The sequence below is a fragment of the Balearica regulorum genome, chromosome 4 (genome assembly GCF_011004875.1).
Source record: "Balearica regulorum gibbericeps isolate bBalReg1 chromosome 4, bBalReg1.pri, whole genome shotgun sequence".
Classification (NCBI taxonomy): domain Eukaryota; kingdom Metazoa; phylum Chordata; class Aves; order Gruiformes; family Gruidae; genus Balearica; species Balearica regulorum.
Genome location: NC_046187.1, coordinates 5486065 through 5513753, shown reverse-complemented (window position 1 = coordinate 5513753; position 27689 = coordinate 5486065). Strand labels below are relative to the sequence as shown.

General features: G+C 36.2%; 1 protein-coding gene and 1 long non-coding RNA gene across 10 annotated transcripts in view; one reads left to right on the top strand and one right to left on the bottom strand.

Annotated features, from left to right (window-relative positions):
- LOC142601642 (uncharacterized) overlaps nt 1-12853 on the bottom strand; it is a 124509-nt gene extending 111656 nt beyond the window's left edge. For both annotated transcript variants that reach the window (XR_012835173.1, XR_012835174.1), the window contains exons 1-2: nt 12061-12853; nt 2206-2259 (exon numbers count right to left, since the gene is read on the bottom strand). This is a non-coding gene — a long non-coding RNA (uncharacterized LOC142601642). The remainder of the gene's footprint in view (nt 1-2205; nt 2260-12060) is intronic.
- PDE5A (phosphodiesterase 5A) overlaps nt 1-27689 on the top strand; it is a 136573-nt gene that overhangs the window by 82598 nt on the left and 26286 nt on the right. For all 8 annotated transcript variants that reach the window (XM_075751039.1, XM_075751038.1, XM_075751037.1 and 5 more), the window contains 8 exons: nt 3434-4016; nt 5552-5641; nt 15131-15202; nt 16025-16114; nt 17352-17489; nt 18811-18878; nt 21029-21137; nt 24307-24391. In XM_075751039.1, coding sequence (XP_075607154.1) covers nt 3434-4016; nt 5552-5641; nt 15131-15202; nt 16025-16114; nt 17352-17489; nt 18811-18878; nt 21029-21137; nt 24307-24391 — 1235 coding nt within the window. The remainder of the gene's footprint in view (nt 1-3433; nt 4017-5551; nt 5642-15130; nt 15203-16024; nt 16115-17351; nt 17490-18810; nt 18879-21028; nt 21138-24306; nt 24392-27689) is intronic.

Genomic DNA, 27689 nt, shown 5'->3' with positions numbered 1-27689 from the left:
GTACAAACTAAATTATCTCATGGCCACAGTTTGAGAACTGGTATTAGAATTCAGAATACATTGTTCTTACTGATTACTATTACTACACCATTAAGGCCAGGCGACATCATTCCACAGCACTCCAGAATAAATAAAATGTCAGGTTTCAACTGATAAACCAAATTTCTGCTTTAGCTTTTGCTTTGTCTACAAAGGGTACCTGATTCTTTCTCTGCCTTGTATCTTACGTCAACTCATCCGTGTATGTAAATTCAGTGTAAAACAGAGCTAGGTGAAATGATAGCATTTTATATTGTCCTCTCCTCGTGTGTAAACAAGCAGTGAATCAGATTGCTCTACAAATTGCTGTCACTCAGCAATAGTACAGGTTCATGTCTGTGTGTTTTCAAACATGCCTAGACCAAGTACACAGCATCCTATTCTTAACCACTTGCTAGTTTAGGAACGCTCTCCAACTGATACTAAGTTACTACAGTTACTTTTAATTCTTATTTTACATTAATGCCAGTCCTCAATGTTCAAAAATCAAGTCAGCAAACACAATTATGAAACTGGTCAAGTCACAAGCCTTTTTTTAAAACTATTGATTATTCCCTATGTACTTTCTTGTGTCTGAGGCGTTAAATGCACCCAACTCGCATTTTCAGGTTCTTTTCTGCAGCCTTAGTGCTAGATGCTAAGTTTTGTTTAGAAAAAAATAAAATTTCCAGGCAATTTCTTTTCTTGAGGAGATTAGAGTAAAACAAAAAGAACCCACATATAACATAATACATATGATGACAAGAGTTATCAGCACTGATTTTAGAGGTTATACTGTGTTTACTTACAAATTTTCTGCACTTTCAGCTTTTTATTTTTCTTAAGGATACTTTTGGTCATTTTCACCACAAATTTTTATTCTGTTCTCTCATTCAGTTTAATTCCAAATGTTATCGAATCCTAGCTTCTTATTTTGACTCTCATTGAAACAGCTTCTGCTAATGTGATATTGCCTTATGCAAATTTTATTATGCATTTCAGTAATACAAGGTCACGACTCCCACATTTAATATTTATCCTGTTTAAGTGTTATAAAGTAATCTTGTTAAAGTCAAACTTCTAATAATAGATTAATTGTTCTTTATGCTTCTTCACTACAAGAAACATTTGGATGAGGTAACTCCACAAAAAATACGTATCACTGCTGTAATAAAGAAGGCCCATTGGTAGTTCTTATTAATATACTTAAAAACCAGAGTTTACTTCCTTTAAAAATAAGTAACTAAGCAATGAACCAAAACTCTTTCAGAATAACAATGGAATTTCATTGTGTTTTCTGGCACCACGTTTCCAGTAATTGGACTAGTTTTAGATTGCTGGGAAATTTATAAGAGATGTTGATTGAGGTATATTATTGCTACGGCAAGCATTGTTCCAGGAGCTTCATGGAAAATATAAAAACATGGAATGAAATCCTAGCTCTGTGGAACTCAGAGACAAAACTCCCACCCCCTTAATTGTGTCCAACTTTTCATTCAGTGGTTTTGGACTCTTTATCATCAGAAGATTCACAAATGTGCCATGTGACCACACTAACCATTCAGCCTTGAATGAAGATCTCTGGGGCTATAAATGATATTAACCATGTATGTAAGGTCTTGCATCATCAGGACCACAGTACACAAACAGAAGCCAAAATAAAGAATAGTTTATCATGCATTTATTTGGAGTTGCACTAGTGTGAATAAGATAATTTGGTTTTACAGTGCTACAGTGAGTGATACTTACCTCAGACATTTTTTTTTGAGGAGAAAAAAATTATAGCTTGCACTGAAGTGGAATGGGTACAGTACCATAATGACTTTCTTTTGCCCCAGTGCTCCCTTTACACTCACAGTTTCCTAAATCAATACAATTTTTTATAGCGTATTTGCCTACAGTTGAGGTCTCTAAATGATATGTGATTTCAAAATCTGAAAAACTCTTTCAAACTTTCCCTACAGAAGACAAATAAGTTTCCTTGGAGGATTGCTTGCTAATAAAAATAATATTGGTGGACTTTAGATTTTAATTGATTACTTTACTTTGAATTAATGGTTAATTACACTTGCAGTATTGCATTCTACGACACAAATGAAGCTGTTTGGTAAGGAAAAAAAGGCTACGTACAGTGCTTTTCATATATAACATATACTGATGCATGTAACCGATCAGCGACTGACTAACCTGACTAATTTCCATGGTTTCATTCAGCTTCACTCTTGAAATTCCTGTGGTCTGCTGAGCAAATAAGAAATATCCCAAATTTAAAACATGACCACCATGAAAGGTTTCCAAAAGATCAGACTTTTTAATAGGATTTTTGCTGTTCATAGGTCCATACATTATGTAATTTAGAAAAAAAAAATTCTTCTGAGAGTAGATCATGTGCTATGAGGAATCCTTGACACTGAGAAAATGAAATAAAAAGCCCTGTATTTAAAAAAAAAAACCAAACCAAAACAAACCCAAATAAAACCCAATAGATTTTGGACAAGAAAATATTATAGTGATAAGAAAAAGTGTGTGCTTATGGATAATTCAAGATTTGCTGTATTGAGTGAGAACATTATTAGGGTTGGCATTCTAGTGCTAAGTTAATTTGAGAAACAGTTAAATCCTAGAGATGCATAACATTCTTTAATTAATGGTAAACTCTTCAAAAATACAATTTTGTGGGTATTCAGTCTTTTGAGTTGAGTTAGGCAATAAGTTTCACCTGCAAGGAAAGGAAATAGGAGAGATGCATGAAAACAGTGTCTTTTCATTATTTTGAAGGGGATTGCATTAGAAATGTTCATGTTTCTGACAGCTTTTAAGCAAAGCTTTTGTGCTTTGAGTCAAAACAGCATTTTTCATTAACTCTGAGAGAACAGGGGAAGTTAACTTAAAAATAGTCTATAGGTGACATAAGAATAGGAGGGGCTGCAGGTGATTTGACAGAGAGAATTAAAGTTCAAAATTATCTTTTTAAAAGTTAGAAATGGTCTATAAAAACAGAATTAAATGAGAATGTTTTGTCTTCATATGAATATACATACATCTTGTACAGAAATCCAAAACTTAGGAATGGGAAGGACCAGAACTTTTCAAGCACAAATTATGGTGTAAACTTCTGATCTGAAATATTCTGAAAGCCACAGCGTGAGCACTCTTCCTCTGCCCTGTTCAGGTATTTCCTTTAGGCAGAAATAGCTTCCTTTTTATGGGGCATAAAACATTACTGCTTAATCTAGGCTAAGTGCTGTGTAAAATTGAAGGATATTGATACAGATGAGCACTAAAGGTGCACTCTCGTCCACTGTATGAAAAGGTTTAAAGTTACCCTCTTTGCAGAGTCCTCTTCAAAATATGTATTAGTTCCTGAGAATTTTTAACTTACATCATTCACTGTATTTCTATTTTCGTTCTACAGAGAAATGGTTAATGCATGGTTTGCTGAGAGAGTTCATACCATCCCAGTCTGCAAGGAGGGAACCAAGTCCCAGAGTGAATCCTGTGCTTGTCACCAGCCTGCCTGTGCTGAGACCACCAACTCCGGGACGCCAGCGAGGAAAATATCTGCTTCTGAATTTGACAGACCCTTAAGGCCTATTTTTGTCAAGGACTCAGTAGGAGCAGTGAGCTTCCTCTCCGGCTCTGAAAAGAAGGAACAGATGCCTCTGCAATCTCCAAGGATTGAGACCAGTGCAGGGGATCAGTGCTCAAGACTATTAGAACTTGTGAAAGATATTTCTAGTCACTTAGATGTCACAGCGCTTTGCCATAAAATTTTCCTACATATCCATGAGCTTATAGCAGCTGATCGCTATTCCCTCTTCTTGGTCTGTGAGGATAGCTCTAATGAGAAGTTTCTTGTAAGCAGGCTGTTTGATGTGGCAGAAGGCTCCACCCTGGAAGAAGCTTCTAACAACTGCATTCGCCTGGAGTGGAACAAGGGCATTGTGGGTCATGTAGCAGCTATAGGTCAGCCTCTGAACATCAAGAACGCGTATGAGGTAAACAGAGAAAATTTATCTTGAACAACTCTTGAAAAAAGAAAAAGGCATATTAGCAGCTGTTGTAATATTGCCATTTTAGTATATGTATTTGGAGCTATGTTGACTTAAACCAGTCAAGATGCAAACCTGATGACACAGTTTTGGTTATAATGCATATATTACAGATACGTGCATATACGTGCTAATGCTAGAGGAATGCTAACATCAAAATAAATTATGTAAGTTTGATAGTAGCAGTCAGATACCAGCCCTGTCTTAACCAGCTATGTGAACATCAGTATTTGCATTTCTAGATTTGGACACTTAAATGTTTACATTTCTGCTTGTGTAAGGACGTAAGATACTTCTGCACCAAAATGAATGAAATTGTGCGTGTAATTGTCTGAAAAGTGGAGTCCTGTGACTAAAAATACTTTGGAGAATTTTATCATACCTGAGGTACAAGGAGTAGGAGCTGAATGAACAAGAACAGGATGAGGGTTTGAACTGTATAGAGGTCTCCTAAATGAAATGATACTCTGCAATTCCAGTTATTTAATACAAGGCCAGATGAAAAAAAGGAAGAGAAGCCAGCACTGGGAGAGGACATCTCTTACATCTCAGCTTAACGTCTCGTCATTCCAAGCTCTTTGGATATGATGATTTTGTGCTTTGAATTTAGGGAACATGGAAATTTTAATGAATTACTTTTAGTTGATTAATTAACAAAGGCATACAGAGCTGAAAATTACTGCTTCTGATTGATCACCTCTCAGTTAATCTGAGCATGTTTACATAATTAGGTAACATTACTGAGTAGATTTTTTTCAGAAGCAAAAAGAGCAGTATGATTTCACATGGTTTCATTTTCAAGAAATACTTGTTTGCTGCCTCAGAAACTGTCTAAACATTTGCTAAGTACATGTTTCCAGTGGGACACCACTTGTCCTTATAGTCTAAAAGTTCATTCTCGAATTGGGTCCACCATGCTCAACTTGAAATCAATTACCAGAGAAAGAACAGCAGCCTTTAAAAATAGTCTGATTTATTTTAGTAAGATTTTAAAAAAATCAGAGTTTTATAACAATATTCAGCTGAATTCAGCTGAAACAAGCATTCTCTGGTAAAAGCAAAAACATTAACCACATTCATGAAACTTTGCTCCTCTGTGGCCATATGTCTTTCAGTATATTTCTGTAATTTCTTCTTGATGATAAAAGCTGTACTAAGGATGGTTAGTCCATGTATACATTTGTTATAATGATGGTCTAGGCTCAAGAAAGGCTTCTCCTAAGGTTTGGGGTTTTTTTTGTTCTTTCTGGCAGTAGTATTTATCGACAGGCACTCGTGTTCCACATAAATGCTTTTTTGTTGTTGTTTTAACACACTGATAGTAACAACTTTATACAATTATTAGCTAGTAATGGAATCTTTGTTATCCCAGGTAACAGTTAAGTCAAATATTGTACTTTTCTTAACCTTTAAACCAGGGAAGAAAAAGAACTGGTCTTTAGGCAAGTAGTCAAATAATTGTGGTTTTTTTCTTGTATCAGGATCCAAGATTCAATGCAGAAGTTGACCAGATCACAGGGTATAAGACTCAGAGTATTCTCTGTATGCCAATAAAGAATCATAGGGAAGAGGTAAGTTGCAGTATTGAGATAATTTCATGTAATACTGTTTCCAGCTATGCTAATGCTTTAAACTTTTATTAGCTGGCAGTCATTATCTTATAGTATAAAACCATGTCTTTTTTAAAAAGACTGTTTATGTTTGCTTGGACTTTAATTTTCTCTTATCTAGTTCAGTAATGTAAGCCAAAGGGAATTGTCAAGAAGAGTTTAATCCCAGATGCAGAAGTAGAATATATGTATTTAACTCTACAAGTGCTGTTCCTGGTTCCTGTACCAAGTATCTGTCAGCATTAAAGTTCTCTGCACACTCATTGGTCTATCTCAGTGCACGTTCAGATTGCAACTAAGAGTTACTGTACTTCAGTTTAGCTTGTATCTACATTACTTTCTTCAGAGGACACAAATTGAGTTTTATCATTGTGTAAAAGGTTGGTTTTTACATTCTATTAACTCAGCTCATAAGTAATAAACTAAGAAACATGTTAAGCCTGCTTAACAGCAGGCTTTGAAAACACATGGTGCTGATGTGATTCAGAAAAGTTATCCACAAGTCATATAACTTAAATCACTCTTAATTTAAAACAATGTGAATCTGCTCATTGAACTCTTGTACCTACTTCCGATCCATGCTACTTCTCACAGAAGTTCTGTCTTCCTGTTTGATGCAATGCAATAGGGAGAATTATTTTATGGACTAACCACCTCTTCTTGCACTGAGTAGTTGAAGAGTGAATTCAGTAAAGTCAATGAAAGCAAATGAATGGAAAAAAAGTGAGGTCCACTGTTTCACTTAGGGAGTAAGTAAAGTATGTTTGGGGGTTTTTTTATCCTGAATGTAGTAGCCTTCAGCCACATCACCAGTTCTTAGAATACAAAGAGTAAGGCTCTCTATAGAGTGTGTCAGAGCTTTAAGATGGATATTTTTCTCTCCTGAAATTCCTTTATTTTTTAGAGTATTTATAATTTGCTTCCAGAAAAACTCAAACTCCAAAAAGAAATGCTGCCAAGATTGGTTTGAAGACATCATACCTTCTTTTTCTTGCTCTTCCATCTTTTATTCCTCTTATGGAATGTGTCACCTTGACTCTTATTGCACTGAACCTTTTTTTTCATTAAATAAATTGATTAAATTCTTGATTTAACTTGTTTGTTGAATCTTACTCTAGCTAACCCAGATGATCAGCCAGGATTTCCTTTCTTCACCTACTGCTAATTTTGGTTTAAATTTTTTTTTTCAGTTCTTCCAAGGACAACGCTTGATCCTCTCCTACTCCCACTCCCGCTTAACGAATCTTCCCCTTTCTAACCAGCAGCAGCCACTGCTGGCCCTGGGCCAGCCAATAAGCAAAGCAGATGTTGTGCGAAGAGCTGTCAGGGACCAGTGGTCCATGTCAGGCTGGTGCAACGCTTTAAATTTTACTCAAGCCATCCCATTTTCTTTTTGTTGAATGGAAAAAATGGTATGCTCTGTGTAACTGGGATCAGAAATTAGTTACGCAATCTTGCTGGCCAGGGAGTGTGAAAGTGCTTACTTCTCACTGGGTCCTGGTGGCAGGTGGGGGAAGAAGTAAGAGTGTAGTCTGTTGGTCCAATACACCATGACTTACAGGCTGAATAAACCTGCAATTGGCCGTATCTTCAGCTAGCTTTCCACTCCTAAGTGCATCAGCAAGTGGAAATGAAGCAGGAATTTGTTTATTTTGAAAAGTTCAGCCAACCTGAAGTTTAAGGAGAGTATTACACTCTACTCATATGCAATAATTTGAAGGGGCTAAACTATAAGATTTCTTATAGTGAACGACGGCACTTTTTAATTCTTTCTGATTTTAAAGTCTCTACCAGAAGGTTTTTCTCCCTTTCACCATAACACATGACTGACATGTTTCTGGACAGATGTTGGAGTAAGTGAATCAGTCCTTAATTTTCCATTTGCATTCTGCTGCTTTTTCTGTTTAAAAAAATCCCACCAAACAACAAAACCAGAATACTGGCTCCTCCCCATTAAAAAAACCACAAAACCAACAACATAAAGTCCCCAATGTCTGTTTATTAATACTGAGGATAGTGAATGCTGCCTTAGCCCAGGATGTCAGCAACCACAGTCAAAAGACGATTCTGGAAGACATCCAAAAATAAACACTGAGAAAGAGAAGCAACTGGGGGTTTCTGTTTGTTTGTTTAATATTAGTACTATTTTTTTAAAACAGAAGAGTCAGTAATTGAGAGGAAGAAAATCTCATGCTGATTATTAAATCCTCTGGGCCTGCTGAAGTATGGAGATTTTTCCAGTAGATGTTTTTCACATTTGCCTATATTTCCATGAGGCATGTGAGAAACCAAAGTCTTACTTAAAAATAACAGCTAGTAAGAAATTCCATAGATGAAAAGAAGAAAACAGTTTGATTCACAGAAGAGCTCATAAAAAGGACCCAGGAACTGGTAACAATGAGAAAAAAGCAGTGCAGTAAGAGGACTTTACCTCTGCTCAGATGCACATGATGAATGGAATTATGTTCACTTAATAGTAATAGAACTTTTCTCAATCAAACCTATTCTCGCTGACTGAAATTCCACAGAAACACTGCATTTCAGATTCATAAAATTCTGCTGATTATGTCCTTTGGTATCAAATCATAGAGGCTTGTGTAGTGTTAGCTTTATGAAGAGCTCTCATTTTCCCCTGAAAAATTTCAAATGCAAACTGACTGAGCTTTGCATCTGACTTCAGGGGCTTTGAACAAAGTTCTGATATCTGTAAACCCTTGCTACACAATCTCTAATAACTAAACAGAAATTCTTTCCATCCCATCATACTTCAAAAGTATTGCCACATGATGCTTTCCGGCATACAAGGCTATATCATTTGCTGGTTATCACCACTGATGAAAACAAGGAGGAAGAAGGGCCTCGGGTAACCTGAACTGTATTCTACTTAGAACCATTTTGGTTTTCTTTCTAAGTCAAATAATTTAATCATCTATTTCTGTATTTGAATTTGTCCTAAGGTGAATGTGAACCTATAGCAAAGATTCCATTTTGATCATGAAAGATTTTGCCTTCTGGTGATTCTTCTGTAAGAGCAGATAATGATACACAGTTATCTAGACATCAGTATGTAAGACTCGTTACTTGGATTATTGATGTATATCAGAGAACACATCAAAGCCTTCAAAACGCTGATTTTTTTATCCTCAGTAGCACAAAAGCCACCAATGAAAAGTTAGTATTAGCCAGCTTGTACCACAGAGTTACCATGGTTATTTCTTTTGCAAGAGAACACTAGTATTGCTGGCCACAGGCTTTAGGTGTAGCTATTAATGCTAACCATTTCTGTGCTTATACAGAAATCAGGGTTTTACCACTACTGGCAGAAGACCTAAGGTTGTGGCAGTTCAGCATTGTGTATCTCAAAAAGCAGCTTTTCATTCCTGCTGTGTCCTTAAACCTTTACTCTTTCAGAAGCTTGAAATGGTACTGGTTTGCCTTCTAGAGCTCCCGTAATAAAGTCAATAAATGCAGTGGCACTTTCTTGTGATTTTCTTTGGTCTTGGATTCAGAGACGCAGACAAAGGACTACAGAAGTTGTTGCAAATAATTATCACCTTGCATTTCTCCATCTGGTTTTGTAGACATTTGTAAACAAACAGTCATTTTGACAAAATTTGACAGAACTGAATAGAGAATTGAAGTCCTTAGCTTAAACCAATTTGCAGAGTTAGCCAGAACTGTCACAAGACTCAGTACAGCTTTCTAACTGGTTTGGAGTATCTGTGGAACGAATGGTCTCTGATGCATGAAGTCATCACAGCTGCCATAGAACACCTATAGGAATTACATAATTTTCTGATATTTCTGCATTTTTTTCTTTCAGCTGTGCAAAATAATTTCCATAAAATTCTATTTCAGCTTAATTTCTACTAAAATCGGTAGGATTTTCTCATACAGGAGTTTTAAGCTGAATTAACTGAGGCCTATCTCCCAGGCTCTGAGTATGAACTTCCTACTAATTGGCTAGGGAAATGTTTTATTCTGGCAATGCTCACTCCAATCGTTCAGTTTGTTGTTTACTTTGCCCTATCTCCTGTCACTGGGAAGCCCTTCCCAACAAATCAGGGATGCTACTCTATTTACAACTGCCTTTGAAAATGTCCTGTTGAATTTTATTGTGTAAGATGTGACCAGGCATGTTACTGTTAGCCAGCTAAGTTATTTTCTCCCACAGTGAACACTTTATGTATAATATATCACAGTCGCTGCAGTCTAGTGTAGGTCTAGCCAAGCTAACTTTAAACAAACTAACTCAAGTTCCAGTAGCAGTCTTGCTGCAGGATTATGGAGATCAGTAATTTGCTTCTTGGGTGGATTTTCAGCTTATGCTGAGACATGTGTTACAGTAGCTAGACTGCTGGAAATCATGCAGGCTACTGTTGGCATGAATGCTGGAAGAGGATGTGAAAGTTTTGTTGATTAAAAATGAAAGTCTGTAAATACAGTTCTGTCCCCGTAGGATAATTTTATAAGCCTGAACCAAACCTCTACAAGACCAAGAGAGCAAATTAAGGTTAAAACCACTTTGTCTGTCTTCTCAAGTGGATGTGTTCCCATCTTTAAAATGAGATAGGAGTTGAGTTTCCCTCTTCCTGTTACCATTTGTTGGCTTAATGTAATTTTTCTACAGGTGCCAGCAAAGTAAATAAAAAAATATATCTTCTTAGGAAGCAAAATTATATTAATTATATTCTTAAGTCAGCTGAAGTAAGAACCAAGTAAAAAGGGCACTAGCTGCCTGTAGAACTGGAACAGCTTTCACAGAGTTAGGCCTGTAATCTTAATGTGCCATAAACTGCAGCATGAAACAATCCAGATAAAATTCAGAGCACAGTCCTCAGCACTGAAGTCATCAGTCGTCACCTACTGGGAAATACTCTAGGTAGCCTGCTACTTTTAGAGGCAGGAGTCAGCTATTGCAAGAAAATAGTAAAAATAATTCTCCCTGATAATTAGAAGAAATCTTTCCTTGTAACGTGGATCAGGCTTTATTAAATGGGATAACTGGTAGAAGAAAGGTTACAGACCCAGTAGCAGCACTGGAAGATTACCTGTGTTGCCAGCAAGAACACAATTTGGAAAGCTGTGTTCAGATGTGGTAAAACAGGTGTGAATATTGACCCAGTAATTTTGGAGGGTTTCTTCCCCTCTTTTTAGGACTGAAAGTAAGAAAACAATTCCGTCATTAAAATCGTTTTTTGTATTCACAGTGTATGTCTATCTTATGTGATCTGAATGGAAAATAGCAAAGTACTTGGTTTCTGATCCAAGGGGAATTTTTCCAACTGACTTTAAAGAAACGTGCCTGTTAGAGAATTAAATATAAAATTAAATATAAATGTAAAATATTGTGCCTAAGTAACTTAAAAACTACCTTTTTGTTAGACCAGAACAGTGCTTTCATGAACAAGTGTTTGAGTAGACTATCATTTTTTTACAATATTCTCCAAGCTTTACAAAGAATTAGCTTTATCGCAGATAGGTCTTGTTTATTGCCACAAAGATTTCATACTTTTAATGTACCCATTATCTCAAAAAGTTTTCTGTATAGCTGAGCTCAGAGCAATTGATTCAATTTTTCTGCTGGTGCGAACATAACTCCCAGCTGGAGATCACAGATAGGCCTATTGTTATTTCAGATTTATTTATAGTAAGTTTTAAACATGAGGATTTGGGTTTCATACTATGCTTAGTATTCTCTAAAATGCAGGCATATGTTCTCCATGGCCTAAAATGCTACCACATGATTTACTTTTGTCCTAATTACATAATTACTTTAGTAACAGAAACAGATCCTCTTGAGTTTCCTACATCTCCTCCTAATTACCTGGTTGCCGGCAAGACTCCAATGGCTGAATAATATCCATCTGAGTTTTTTCTCATTACTGTCTCTATACCACATTCTACAGAATTTAGTGAAGTTGACTGGAATTTGTACTGATATAAATGAGGCCAGAATTTGGAGCAGTTTAATTTTTAAAACTGTTTATTTTGTATGAAAAAATGGCACATACTACAAAGCTGTCTTTAAAAGCTTAAAATGCCACTGAAACAACAACAACAAAAGTTTGCATCTGCACAAAATTTTTATCATCATCAAGACAACCATTAATTTTTAGCAGGTTTATTCTCCTTGTTACTCTTCAGTTAAAAGCTTTTACTGAAAGGCCCTAACAAAGATCTAAAAAATGAGCATTCATCTTAGAACACATGCCTTTGTTAATTTATCAGAAACTTGCAGTGCTAATAAAAGGAGGCTAAATAGTCTTTTTGCTATGTTAATACGTTCCTTTTACTGTTTTCTTATAGCTTTTTTAAGCTATAAGCACAGGCTTTCCTTTCATGGAGGGGATATGTTTACACAAGATGAAAGTACTCACCTTTTGGATGCCTTAAAAAGCCTCTGACCTCATTAAAGTTGTCTTAGCTCATGCTGGATCAAAACTGAAAAAAAAAATAAATAAAATAAATACCCACAGAAGACAGTGGTATGAGAAAAGGCCTAACCATTAATCTCTGCACATGTAGGTTAACATAAAAGCATATTGCCTGGTTAAAGGATTTGCTTACTATTCAGTCTGCTATAGAAGTATATAATACTAGTTGTATATTGTTATTACAGTAAGAAAGTTCACTGGATAAGAAACATCCCTCACTGAAGTAAATGAGAGGTTGACTGTGGGAAAAACTGGGTTGTATGGAATGGAGCTGACAGTTAAGCTTTATTTCAGACAGACATTTTTGAGCCCACAGTTGGCAGGGATTCATGCTGCAGAACAATGACCTTATTTGTAACATCAGTATTTTAGGAAGGCTAGGCTGAGAGATAGTAAATTGTCTTCCATTACAAAAATAAAACTGTATGCCTTCCATCAGTTTAGCAATTATAAATTTAATTATTAATAGTTAAGTAGAACTTTTTAAACATGCACATCACACAGTTCTTCTGATATTGTTCATCCCCAAAAAACAAGATGAAAAAAATACCATCATTAACACCTTGTACTGGTCTTACACTATTTGGATCTCAAACACAGGAAGTTCTTTGCAGCTTTGTCAATAATTTGGTGTAAGTGTGCCAAAAAAATATGAAAAGAATCAAAATCTTTACATATACTTTATGGCTTCTTACCACACACTCTTTCATGTTACCGTACTTGGCTAGGTGGGCTTCATCTGAGTTTACTGCACAGCAGATTTACTGAGTTTAGCAGAAGATAAGATCTAGCCATTAAATAGATGAACGGTCTAACTTTAAGGAAGTGCAGGTTTTTAGTGAGTGACTTCCAGCTCCTCCCAGTTTCCAGCCTCCCTCTCCTCCCTGTTGCTCTGGCGCTACTCCTCTCCTTAAGCTCTGCTTTAATTTAAATCCATTCCAGGAGCTGCTAGTGGCTATTCAGCTTGATAGCATGAACTGTGGACTTCATTTCTGGGTACCAATATAAGTAATGGCTCAGACATCAGCATCCCTACCCTCCACTTGGCACCTTCCTCAGAAGGTCATCTACTTTGGTGGCTTTCTCATCCATCCTGATAAACAGCATTGGGTTCACCACCTTATAGCTCCTACTCTTGATATCAATTACAGAAACCAGTCATTACTCACTAACAGTCAGGACATTTGTTTTTTACTTCACAGGTCAAGGAAACTGTACTTTTTCCAGTTCTTTTAAGGCTAAAATCAGATTAGTAATAATTTGCAAAGTGTCAAAAGGAGTGGAAACATACTGAATTATATTAGGGAAACGTTAAGGCCTTGAAATCCTATAATCTAGGAAATGTTTATGCATCAGAGAGAAGCATTTATTATAGTAACAATTTGATTTAATAGCAAACAAGACTGTGTATTAGTAATGTGCAATATAATAATACAAATAAATAACCTTTTTTAATGGAATGACAAAATATTTGAGTTAGAAAACCTCTCATTTTCACCTTATCGACAGTGAAAGTCAGAAGTATCTCAACTGACATTAACCTCTCCTTCTGAAAGCCTTCCAATTTTATTGTGCTGTGAAAATACATGGTGAATTTACGACTCAGAAGAGCAGAAGCCTGGAAGTACAATGATAAGCACAGAATCCAGAAGAAATTTGAACTAGTTTACAGGACAGAATGGTAACTGCCAGTACACAGCTTGAATAACTGCAGTGCGGAATCTACAGAAATACTATCCCAGTGAATTAATTTTTTAAAGAAATGCCCACTTTCTCTTCATACTGACTTGTATGAAGGTCTCTTTAAATTCTCTTGTTTTCCTTGGAATCTGAAAAACAGACCCAAGTTACCAGAGAAGACATCTATGTTGAATATGTAAGAGTAAGTCCAATGCAACCACTCAATTTTCATTTCTTTCCAAATGTCAGAGTCAGAGCCTGCACTAGAAACTGGAATCAATACTAAGCAAAGATCTGAACTCCACTTTCATTTTTGTAAGGACTTTTGCTGTTTGCAGAGCAGATTGGTTTCCTGGGAGCACGCAAACTCCACAAAGAGTGGCAGTAACAAAAGCATCATGCTTAAACAGCTGTGTTGTTCTCTCACATTCATTTTACTTTTTTTTTTTTAAATCTAAACCAAAATCCTGTATTGAGAAATTATGTTTATTGGCTAACTATCCTCTATGTAGAAAGTTACAAAAGCACCAGTAGCTTGGACTTGAATTGACTGTCCTTAAAGGGACCGTTTTCTATTTTGTAAGAAATCATGTTTTAGTCTGTCAATTCTGGAATTATGTCCAGAAACTTGAAATCAAATTTTACCACAGATTATTTCTATACTAAAAAAACCATCATCTGAAATTTAACATAATTTAGACAGAACTTTATAAGAATAAAATTAGATGTGTAATCTGGCTTGGTTTATTGTTACACAGATTCCATACTAAGTTTGAGTAACAAACTCGAGTCTGGCAGGAACACAACCTTTGTATACTATTTTTCAGCATATGAAAATTAATCCGGTCAGATTCAGAGAGATACAAAATGCAAAAAGATTACTGTGGCCAAACTCTAGATCCGGTGAGGAGGCTGTGTTTTGGAAATTTCGTCAGAGCTAGCAGGAACGTTTTTTTCTACACACACAGACAGATGAACTTCAGAGAGAGCTGTTGTGCGGTCTGGCTCATGACTGCAGAGGGGAAGACTGTTGTCTTTCTTGGGAGGTGATTGTTCCAATTCATAGAAATAATTTTGGATCATATCAACCCCTCTTCATAAGAGCATCCAGGACTCATGCTACTTATATTTTAGGATATTTCAGGTTCATGCTCAGCTATTTGTAATATGAACAAATTAGGAAAAAACAGGCTTAAATATCTTCTGTTATCCAAAGGTCAACCAAATGAATACCTATAATTATAATTTATTATCTTCTATAAATATGTTCAGAAATAGAATCCAATAACAGACTCCTAAAAATTATCTAATGACTCCATTTTGAATGCACTAGGTTGTTGGTGTGGCTCAAGCAATCAATAAGAAATCTGGAATTGGTGGCACTTTCACTGAACAAGATGAAAAGGTATAAAAGCTGGACATTTATGTCTCTTCTATTTTCATAGGGGAATGGGGGATGGATATGTTATTACTTTTTGTGATGATCAGAAATTTGAAAGTTATTAAAAATTAAACACATCTGAAAAAGTCAAATTTCCTGGTAACACTGCAAATTTCTTTCTTTATGAGGCTATGAGAAAGGTGGATGTGAAATAGTTAGATTTCTGGATCAGCATGGTATCTCTCATACATCTCTGAAACACAGGCTTACTCTACTGAAATGCATTGTAAAATGGTTTCATAACTTAATAATATTTTATTAATATAATTTTTTATTAATTGGTTCTAACTCTCCTGGTATCCCCAACAAACATATTTTGAATATTAAACTTTGTGTGGTGATTATTTTTAAAATACTGTATCGCTTCTCAATATAGCAATTGCAGGATGAGAAAAAGCTTTGGATAAATTATGGACAATATATGAGATAATCAGTAGAGCAGACAGCACCTTGATTCCTAATTCTCACACTGCTGTTGCTTTTCAAACACTTCCAGACTTCACATTCAGATTGGTATAGCAAAAAACAGGCTGCACTCAGGCTGATGATGTTGACTTAATTCTCATTAGTTTAAAAAAGGGAGAAGAGATTCTTGAGGGAATAATAACAAATTATCAGTAACTGAAGAAAACCCAAACCTAAATGTGTGGTTGCCAAAGATAACTTAAAACTATCAATTAATACTTCAAAGTGAAAACAAAAAATTGTAGTAGCTTATCTTTTGAACAGAGTTAACATGCTGTGAGACATTATCTTCATGAGGTGTTGGTCTTCATTTGTCTTCAGGATTTTGCCGCGTATTTGGCATTTTGTGGAATTGTTCTTCACAACGCTCAATTGTATGAGACATCTTTGCTTGAGAACAGGCGTAATCAGGTATGGTCAACACATTTGTCTCAAGAATACAGCAATTACAATCGTTAGCTAGTAATCAGTGCCTGCTCCTGATATTTTTCATATGGTAGTTATTCCTTAGCTATTTTTAATTACTCTAATTGAATGCTGTGTATTGCTGATAAAGCTCTAATTAACTGCACTGAGAAGCAGGTGGGCACATTCCAGCTTGGGCTATGAGAAGTGGAGTATCCAGGGGAGGAAGGTAAAGCTACATGTCAGAAAACTCATTCCATGTCAATATACTCAATATTGCCTGAAGTTCTCCTGTGGCTCACTGTATGTATTATACAACCAGAGGTGTATATACTCCAGAAATTTCAGATAGAATTATCCCTACAGAACAGTAGAGGTTATACAGATTGCTCTTTTAGTCTACTACAACTATAAATAGTCACTAACCATATTTTCAGTAATGATCAGATGGAAAACTGAATCTCCTTCTGATTAATGTTACTGTATCTTGCAGTCATCTTTATAACTGATGAGTTATTATTGCCATTGCCTTTATGGGTGAATATGTCAGCCATATACGGTATGAAAAGGTTTTGGAGAAACAACTAGGCAGCAGTTGTTTTAAAAATTTTCTGGTAGGTCTGAGTTTCCAAGTGACTATCTGTGTTTGTAAAGTGGTACAAATTTAGATAATCTTTTTCAAATTGGCTCTATGCTGCTTGTGAGGGAAAAAGGAATATAATATGAGCACATCTAAGCAGCTAAGTCCTTCAGCAGAAGCTCTGAAATACAGCAGCTGTATCTAAATGATGTTTTCACCAAATGAGTTTATTAGGATTTGTTAGAATTACAACAGATAATAATTGGGTTCAAAAGTCTTAAGAAATGTAAATATCACTGGTTTTAGAATGCACACATGAGCCATAGGAAACTATTAGGTTTCCTAAGGAGAAATAACTGCGTGTTGTCTGGTTTTCTCAGGTTTCATTTGATGAACTGTTAATGCCTAAATCTATTCTGTCTCTCTAACTGAAAACATCAGACAGCTAAATATGCTATTTATTTCTTCCATCAAAAGTGTCAAACTGGCTATTGCTTACTGTTGTCTTGCAGTCTGTGTGAGAGCCAAAACCTAGTTTTGGTCACAGATATACACGTTGATTCCCTTGATTCAGGGAAGAGGAGAAGAATCGAGGACTGTAGTAATGCTGATTATTGCTTAAATCACAATTAGTTGAAATTTCACAAAAGACCTTTTCCCCAGGTGCTTCTTGATCTTGCCAGCCTGATTTTTGAAGAGCAGCAGTCTTTGGAAGTAATTCTGAAGAAGATAGCTGCCACTATAATATCCTTCATGCAAGTGCAGAGGTGTACCATCTTCATAGTGGATGAAGATTGTACAGTGAGTATGGTTTTTGTTTAAAGGCAGAAGTGTTTATTCCCTGGAAGCAGTGAGGGCTTCCCTCCATTTTGACTCAATAGTGTTTCAAACCCATAGTATGCTCTGTTGCCTTTTCATCCTCTGCCTTTTCTTCTACAACATCTACTCAGGTTATTAACTTGGGAGGCTTTGGTCTTTGTGTAGGCCAGACTGCCATTTTATGCAGCCATTTTGCATTACCTGTTGGTAAACTATGGCTCTAAGCTCTCTCCTGTGGCATAGATCTTGAATGTTGAACTCCTTCATGACTCATTTTCTTGGCTACTGATGTAGGATGGAAAAAAGGAAAAAGGCTGGGAGAAAAACTATGTGGCCTTTGCTGCCTGTGCAGAATCAGTTTTGATGGCACTTTTTATTTTTTTATTATTTTATTTATCTAAGCAGGGAGTATCTAAACAAGGTATCTGAACAGAGTCATGGTCTGTCCCAAGATCCTGGCTCACTGAAGTAAAGCATAACTCCTTTCCAATCTGCCCACCTGTATTTCCTTCCCATTGAAAATAGGCTGCAGAAGGAGGAGCAGGATATTATGTTGCATGCCTCAGTCTTGTACTGGCATTGCTAGTTTTACCTTTACTACTCTTTATAGATATGGGTGTACTAAGATCTGGAAGTAAGGAAGCATTTCCAGGTTCTGTAGCACAGAAATAGCACACAGCACTTGTGATCATCTACCACAATCCCATCTCTCCCTGTATTTAGAAGAGTCACTCCTGCACACAAGAATACAGAAGAGGAATTTCCATAATTTTTGTATTCTCATATTCACGGTCCTTGCAAATTAGATAAACTCCAGCACCTAGTTTGCAGTCTGTAGTTTGAATCTTTAGTACAGAGAGAATCTAATTTCTCACTACCTTTAGGCTTCTCAACTGTTAAAAAAAGCTGCATGAAAAGCAACAGAGAGATCAGCGAATATGTTTAAAAGGTTTTGATGTCCTCACCTGTCCAAGGAAAGCAGGTCTAGAATTGGATGAATGTTACTAAAGTTCTGTGCTGACAGATAAATTTGGCACAGTTTGTAAATACTGGCATTTCTTCTCAGAGTGATCAGTAGAGATTCAAGACACTTCAATGATATTTAAAGTTGTATCAAAAGAAATTTTTGTGGTAGGATCCTGTATGCTTGCTGCTCAATGTGAAATGAAGTTAAATACTTTTATACGTGTCTTTATTAGAGATTAGGTTTTGGTAACTGCAACAAGCTTTTAATGAATACTACTATTCTAACTTACAACAACCTTATACATCTATATATTAAAATATCATCTCGGTATTCCAGGATTCATTTTCTAGTGTGTTTCACATGGAATCTGAGGAATTAGAAGATTCAGCTGAAAATCTGAAGAGGTAAAACAATGATTTCAGACTTTTATTCATCCCAGGAGAATGTTGAAGAAACTATGCTTTTAATATTTTTTTTTCCATAACAACAGACCTTATTTCCACTGGGTATCATGTATGACGGCTGTTTTTATAGAGCAGGTTTTGCCCTGAAATGTACATAGACAAATTTGATTGCCTTAAAAGGGTCACACTGAGCAGAATAGGAGAGGAGGGCCTGAACTCTTCACTTTGTCAGGTCTAAGTACATAGTTGTATTGCAAGGCTAGCAATGGAAATGTACAAAATGTGAGAAGTAAAAATCTAAGTTGGTGGGCTGATCTAAAACTGATCTGTAAGAAATCTGTGTAGATTACTATATTGTAGAGTAGACATATTAGTAGATACTAATCCTATTTATTATTTTAATCAATTATTTTAATCATTAGTCTTACTTCATAGATAGGGAAGCTGACTCAAAGAACATGACTGACTAAACCAAGAATAAAGTTCTAAAGTTCAAACTTTCCATCATCCTTGAGAAATTAAGAGGTTCAACTGGGAGGAAGGGAAAGATGTAGAAATAGTTAAATTAAAATGCCCATATTAACTAGTTTCTAAATTTAGTCTGAACCTCTGTATTGAAGTTTGAAAATTACTTTCTCTGTTACCTTTCTCTGTCATCAAAAACACTTGTTTCAAATAACGTCAAAAGAGTGGGACACGGTTGTATATAAAATGTACTACTATAGATATAGTGTGCAGAGATAAAATGAAGATTTCTGTACCCCTTTGATCTTTTTTGCAGTGAACATTATATTAAATTTCATTCCATGTATTAGAAACTTATGTCCAAAGTGTGTGGCTTGAGCAACTCAAAGCTGTTGAGCTGTATTATGATTTTAGACAATGTGCAACCAGAAAGTACAGAGGTACAACAGGCTAGTAAGATCACAGGGTGAAAGAGAAAGTTCCTGTTTACTTCCTCTTCTACACTATGGGAATGGTAAACAGACTTTACCCTTCCTATTCATTATCCCTTTCATGGTTACTAGTAAATACTCAAAATGTCATTTACTGCTTACATGAGCCATCAGTAAATTATTTCTCATAACTGATAGGGAAAGAATCTCGGAAGCTTAATTCCATATCTGAATCTTGTTCATGAGACAGCACAATTATATGCCAAGGACTGTACTATGAGTCAACCATTGAAGTTAGAACTTCTGCTGTGCTTGAAGGGCACGATTTCGGGCAATAGCAGAAATATAATGACATGGATTAGATGGGAAGTTATTACTTTACATAATAAAATTTCAGGCTTATTATGTAATCAAGGCCCCTGAATCAAACCCCAAATCAGACTGGTTTTCAGAATTCTGGGGCACTGACTTGTATAACCAAGTTTGTGAAATAACAAAAGAATAATTCCCTTCCTCCAGCACTGTGAACTTCCTTACACCAGAAAGATAAGTAAAGTCAAGTCAAATGGAGGAAAACTACAGGAGTTTGATATGAATAGGTTTATTACTAGGACCTATGTCCTTCAAAGCAGGCAAAGGGTCCAAGAGAATTCAAATGCCTTAAATACATCTTGGCTAAAAAAGCAGGAGATTATTAATTCTGTAAAGATATCTTATGTCCTGATTTGGAATAAACAGTTCTATTTCAGTAACAGAATCCCCATGCACTTGATTATGCCTTTACTTTTAGAATGAATTTAAAATTAACTTAGAAGCAGAAAATTCACAAATGTTACCTGCTGAACTCCATTTAAAGAACATGTGAATTTCAACCAGTATTGATTTTTCAAGTGTGTCAAATTTGTGAATGGAGTTTGTTTAAAAAAAAGTTCTGTTTATTTCAATATAAACCCAGTTGTTCATTCTTTATCCTTCATCTGCATAAACTGTACTGATTTGTTTATATCTTAAGTTTGGTGTTCAGTGTTAAGGTTGTTGAATATTAAAGAAATGGTGGAATGTATAAAACAATACACTCTGCAGTTTTGTGGTGACAGCTGGATTAAGATACAGGATTTGAACTCAATTCCATTATATAGCTACTGGTTATATCCTTTCCTCATACAGGAAAAATATTACAATTACCTGCTTTGCATAATGAAACGACCTGTTGTCATACTAAGCACCTAATAATAATAATCATGTATCCTTCAGGGACTATGATACAAACAAAATCAATTATATGTATGCTCAGTATGTCAAGAATACAATGGAGCCTCTCAACATCCCAGACGTCTGCAAAGACAGAAGATTTCCCTGGACAGTAAGTAAAATAAGCTTAGATTTAAAATTGAGAAATGGAAAATGTTTTTCTGTTTACCTTTTCAACGTTTTTTGGTTTCCCCTTATTATCTCCATTAATTTAATGGCCACAGAATTACACAAACACAAAGGAAGGTACATTTGCTTGGTAAAGTTCATTATCAGTGAAGAAATCGCACAATACTCACACACAGTGAGCAGCCATTATTAAAAAAGTCTGAGATTTATTTGCCAATAAATAGTGTGATGTGTAGAGCTTGCAATATGTTCTATGGAAAACGTTTAAGTGAAGAACAGCTGGAGGTTTTCGCAGTAACCCTCTGTAGTTTACTGTGAGTGTTGGAAGGCTTTCAGAAGGTCTTTCCCTTTTATCCTCTCCTTTCCCTTCTTGTACTGACAAAGATTAATGTTATAGGTGCAAGTTCTTTGCTGCTTTGAGAAGGAACAACTTCACTTTTCTTTGGAAGCTTTTGCTTCACATTTCATCAAGTGTAAGCTTGTGGTATGGTGTACTACTGAACACACGAGGGAAGGTCACTTGGCAAGACTCAGATTACAGTCAGGTTGCCTTCAAAGTCATCGTCAACAAAAAGCAAACTTGTAATTCTGTATTTTCCTGTCAATGCAGAAATTAGAAAGATGTCTGCTCCTATTATATTTAAGCCTGTTGACTAGAGGGGCTCAGGGAGAGGGTAATAAGAGGGAGAGGAGTTACGATCAGCAGATAGGTTTTTACCAAACTCTTTGTTCTGAGATGCACAATGAAAAGGTCAGAAGATACAGTGTTCAACGTGATCCTTCCAGTAAGTGGAAAGAAGGGGCAGGCTCATGGTGGGGAGCTGCGTTGCTTCCCTTTTTCTCTGTGCAAGGCTTCATGGATGTTCTAGAGTGGGTTTCTGTGAAGGGTTGAGCAACACAGGAATTGAGTGCTCAACGCTTTGCAGAGCTCAAAGCTATCTTAACTGCAGGAATGGAAGTAAAACCAGAATTGGACAGATATACTGTATTAGGTTAATAAAGAAAGAGGTGATTATTTTGAAGACATTTTAAAATAAAAGTAATACCTTGAGAGTCATCCAACCACTTGTTTGTCTGAAATGGGCCTTTCACTTTGTCAGTAGGGTAGGAGTTCTTTTGCATTTTTCCTCGGAATCTAGATGACTTACACCCTATGCATGTAAAAGAAACTCATAAAAAGAAAATAATAGTACTGCCAGAAGGAATTTTGGATAATGTTTTTCAACACAGAGTGGTTGCATCTCCACCACTGTGTAGGAGCAGTCTCAAGGCTGGGCTGTAGGCTAAATGTTTTGAAATCTGATGAACCCTGACATGAGGGAAATCCCAGGTGTACCTAGTGCCCTAGGAACCCTGGCTTGGCTCTTTCTTTGGAGGACATTCAACAGCATGCTTCCTCACCTTATGAAAATAACTTTGTGCTTTCTAAATGCTTTGGTGGCCTCAACTACCTAGGTAGTGACATGAGGCTGAACAACAGCTTGGGTTTATTTGTGGAAGAGCACTGATGCTGCCTGCCTCAGGTTCAGGCTACCTACAAGGACAGTATGGAAGCCAAATGCTATGCTTCAGCAGTTGTGTGTACAGGTCCTTCCCTGAACCAACAAAGTTAGTGCAGTGGAGACAAAGTTCAAATATCTGTAAGACTCCTTAAAGCAATTTAAGCCTGTTTTTGCTTAATCTCCTTCCTGTTAATAAAAATACCTGACCCAGTATTAATGAAGCACTATGCACTGTGGTCCTATCTCCTATCCAGTCCAGTTTGACTTTCAGTGGATCTGAACATTACCGTGAAACAGCAGGTTCTTCTTAGGGTAGCCATAAACCAATTTTCCTGCAAGCTTGACTTAGTGTTTTTCAGCTGCCCTTGCTAGAGAGGTTGAGGGAGAGATGCTAATTCTTATATCTTTTTTTACAGCTGATTTCACAGGTATGACACAGTTCAGAAACCAGCAAATCCTACTCTTGAATTATTCCATATACTGTCTTGATAATGGGCTACTATTAAGTAGTAGTACTTAAGTTCCTGGGGTCAAATATCTGGCATGTTGTCATCCTTTAATGTTTTCTTAAAGAATCACACTTCCTATTGTCACTTATAAGCATTATAGTGTTTGTGCATTTGCCTGTAAAGAAACAGTCTTCAATCCTTACACAGCACCAGAGAGCAGAGCAACAGTAGTTAAAAAAAAAAAAAAACCCAAATAACCTTTTCATCTGTAATATTAGTGTGTACCCATTTTTTTGTATCGCATACAATTAGAGATTGGACCAAATTTACTTCTCAGCAACTGCCAGGTTATTAAGGAGCAGTCAGAGCAGAACGACATCCTTTCCTCACCAGATATTTGGAAAAGATGTGTTCTCTTTTTGTTCTACCGTTCCAGCCTTTCACTCCCCCCAAAAATTCAGTTTCCTTCTCTTGGAGTATGAGACAAACTGATAGCAAAACATATCCAACCTAGCAATGATAAAAGGTCTTTGGAAGACTGCAGAATGTTGACCTAGTTGGTGGTAGTTTTCCTGCCTGTTGTTCTTCGGATCGCAATTTGGTCTCCGCTAAGCCCCCTTTCATTGCGTTGCTGGGTTAATCGAGGCATCTCAAAGAGTTTATGAAAATTTTAGTGCCACAAAATACACAGTTAGCTTAATGCCAGGTAGTTACTCTTGGTTTCTGACATTTGTTCCTTACATTGCCGTATTGCAAGTGAGGGGATAGGCTGGAAAGGGGAGAGTCAGTTCCTTTTACAGCTCATCACCTGACAAGAGTAAAAAGTGTCCTAAAGCCCAGCTGATCTTTTCCACTGCACCCAGTGGAAGGTGCAAACTTGTCATTTTCATAGAGGTGGTACCTTCTAATGAAAGAACCTATTATAACACATTTTTAGCACAATTACACAAGTCACTGTAAATTCCTACTGAATTAAGATTATCGTCATTAGCTGTATTATTATTCACCAAAGTTTGTATCAGATACAATGTTTATTATACCATCCAGCCAAAGATGTGCAAACTCTTTCAAGATGTGGTTGCTTTTTGAAAGAGTACGTAAACCAAGGATAGTTGTAGACCCCAGCTCTACAGCTTTTTCACTTCAGCCACTTGACCATTAGTCTTTAAAATTGTAACTGTATTTTTTGTTTGTTTAACAGAATGACAATGCAGAAAATGTAAGTCAACACATAAAGAGTTTGCTGTGTACACCAATAAAAAATGGGAAAAAGAATAAGGTGATAGGTAGGTATCTTTAAAAAAATTTTTTATACATTTCATAGAAATATTTCTGTGCTCAACAGTAAAATCTCAGCAACATGGAATCTCAACCCAGGGGAAAAGATCCTTAATAATCATGTTTTCAGCTATAAGTCTACTGCAACCCTGACTGTAAATTGCTTACCTAATAAGTTACCAAGTATCAATGCTCTTTTGTGATACTTCACCATTTTTACAGCTTCTTTGCATTTGAAAATTTTCTGTAAGTAAAATTATTTTCATAAAATAACACTTCCTGTTGAGAGGGTCACTTACTACTCTTGCTTGCGTAGATTTTTTACAAGGCAGTGAAAAGAAGAGAAGATATAAATCATTAAATAAGCTTTTCAGGCCTGAGCTGTCAGTAGTGCTGGGTTTTCAGGCAACAGTGGTGGCGTGTGGAAAGGCAAGCCGAACTGCACAGACATTGACAGTTTCCTCAAACGAGACTCAGCTATGGAAAGATTCATACATTAGAAGGCCAGCTGCTGTGCAATTTTGGTGCTACGAATAGCCCTGTGGGGATGCCTGCCTCTATCTGTGGATTACAGTCCTATCTTAAGACACTACTTTAAGTGTCTAAAGCTACCCAGTGTAAATATCTCTGCAGCATCTCCTTTGCTTTTCTTCTATTTTATAGAGTAGCCGTAGTAGCACTGGTTTCCTGGAGTAACGTTTTCAGTAATAATTTGACACATAGGTCCACATAAGCCTAGATGCTTGTGGAAAATGAGGAGCCTAGTTATCTATAATTCCCGAAAAATATTTAGGTAGCCACGGCCTGGATGCTCAAAGATAAGAATACACCTAAATAGTTTTGAGGATCTGGTCAGGGAGTAAGCTTAAGGAGCTTTAAGTCTTTCAGTGAGTTTCAGATTCACCTGAAACAAAGGGATGATGATGCTTTTGGGAATTACCAGGACTTCCCTGTCCCATGAAGAGCAGAATGAGTGTCAGCCTGCTTTCCTGGTATCAGTAAGTTCCACAAGCAAACAGAACATAAAATATACTGATTTCTAAAGAGCAGCATGAATCCAACTTCCTTAGCTTTACAAAATTTGGCAAGTAAATGTTAAGAATTCCAAGAATACAATTTTTTTAATGGTCTTAAAATAATTTTCCTTGAGAAGTATGACAAAACTGCATTACCAATGTATGTAGTAAATATGAGGTCCCTTTTCCATAAAGACAGATCTTTTTTTTTTTTAACTCCTGAAGCAGAAAGAGAAACATCATCTTTACCTAAAGGAATTATCTGAAATTTCTTCTGATATCAGCTTCTTTAATGAGTTCTTTTATTACTTGGTTGTAAATATTCTACCAGACCCTGAGCTGGGTTGCGTTTTGATTAGAGATATTTCACTATGCTGTTAGCTACTGATAAAACAGTTGCATCTGATCTCATATAGTTTTTTTCTATTGTTATTTTCTGTGGAAGTTCAAACTGAAAGCTTCAGTCAGGCCACCCACTTAGGTGGGTTTTTCAAATCTGAGTAATTCTCACTGGGAAATGTTCTTTGAAGTCCACTGAGGTTTCAAAGCCTGCCTAATGTTCAGATCTTTAATAGAGCAAGGTCAAGAAGTTGTCTTTGGGACAATACTCAGAAATTTCTTTAGCATACTGTATACTATATAAGACTATTATTATAAGTCTACTTTTTTATTTTTAAGATTAGTATAGCCCAAACCAGAATTTGGGAAGTGGGGTGTGCAGATGGGTGTAGGGTGGAAAAAACTGTCCACAGCAAAACCGAGCAAATCTTACCAGCAAGAAAGATGAAAAGAACTTTTTTAGTCTCCTGACTTGTGCATTTTTCAGGTATGTGGTGAAAGCTTTACAGAATCTTTCTGTGGTTTTATAAGTATGTCCCAATAAAAGAATTTTGAATTCCTTTAATTGTAATGTATGGACCCCTCAATGCTTTAGGGGAGCTTTTGAAAAAGGTTACAGTTAAAGAATCTTATGTACTGCACAGTATATTTACTACAGTTCTCTCTTTTTTTAAGAGACATTAACGTGCATCAAAATGCTGTGTCTTTTAAGAATTCATTTGCTTTTGCGGCTTATTCACTGTTGACTCTTACTCTTGTGTTCATCACACCACAGTTGCTATGGAAATAATTATAATGTCATAAACAGCACTAAACAGAGATCTGAAAGTGAATTCCATGAGATTTTCCTATAAGGTTTATAAGTCAGCTTCTTTTTCCCAGAGAAAGTTAATCTTGTTCTTCATGAATCCTTATTTGCTGGGATTATGTATTTTTACTATCATTCAAGTACCAAGTCATCTCTTTCCATTAAGGTTCAGAATCCTGTTGACAATATTCAGATACCACAACCCCTGCCACAACAGTTTAGAGCTACAGTGATTCTTACTGATCTCTCTAGAGGAGACTCTGATACTAAAATAAGTTCCCCAAACAGAACCTAATTTGGAAACAGGACAGTGTTACACTGTCGCCAGACATTAAAACTTCTACAGGCAAGGCCAATGTTCTCCAAAAAACATGGTTTGCTTGTGTGTGGTACACTCTTTTCCTCAGTTTTTCTACCTACTGTAAGAGGGAAGATGCACGCTTTCTCCCTCACGGACTTTTTTTCCTTTTAATTAAAAACCCCAGTGAGCTTTTTTTAGTCTGTAAATATGGAGTACTAAAATGCTGGCAATAATTTCATATAAAAATTATTATCACTGACAAGACCTTCCAGTAGCTGCTGATTATGTTCACTGTTGGTATTGCTGTAAAATAGTATTCATTATAATTTCTTCCCTACCCATAAGCAGAGCCTCCCTGACCTTATGGTGGTGAAGTGTAAGGCGTCCAGATTCTGTTCATAGATCCTGTGTAAATTAGAAGTAGCTCTACTGACGCAAGAAAACCTAAAAATTAAGAGTGTTCTGAAAACATCATGCTAAATACTTATCTTCTCTTTGCTGGTTAAATACATATTTTGCTCTTTGTGATGCAAAATGTTCTTCATAAAATACACAAAGTATACAAATGGGTACGCAATACAAATTTATAGAAAATGAAGACTTTTTCATTTAGTAATTTTTTTCAGAATTTTTAATTTGCAACTATTATTTTCATTGGGATAATTATTTGCAGTTGGCCAGGAAAATGCTAGCTTTTATGCTTAAATCTGTTAGTACTCACACTCATGAGAGTGAGAAAATATTTGGACTCACTTAAGACAACAATCAACCCCAAAGCAGTTTTGGCCAAAGACAACATATACTTACAATGCAGCTGCTTTAACTAATATTCTGATTTCTTA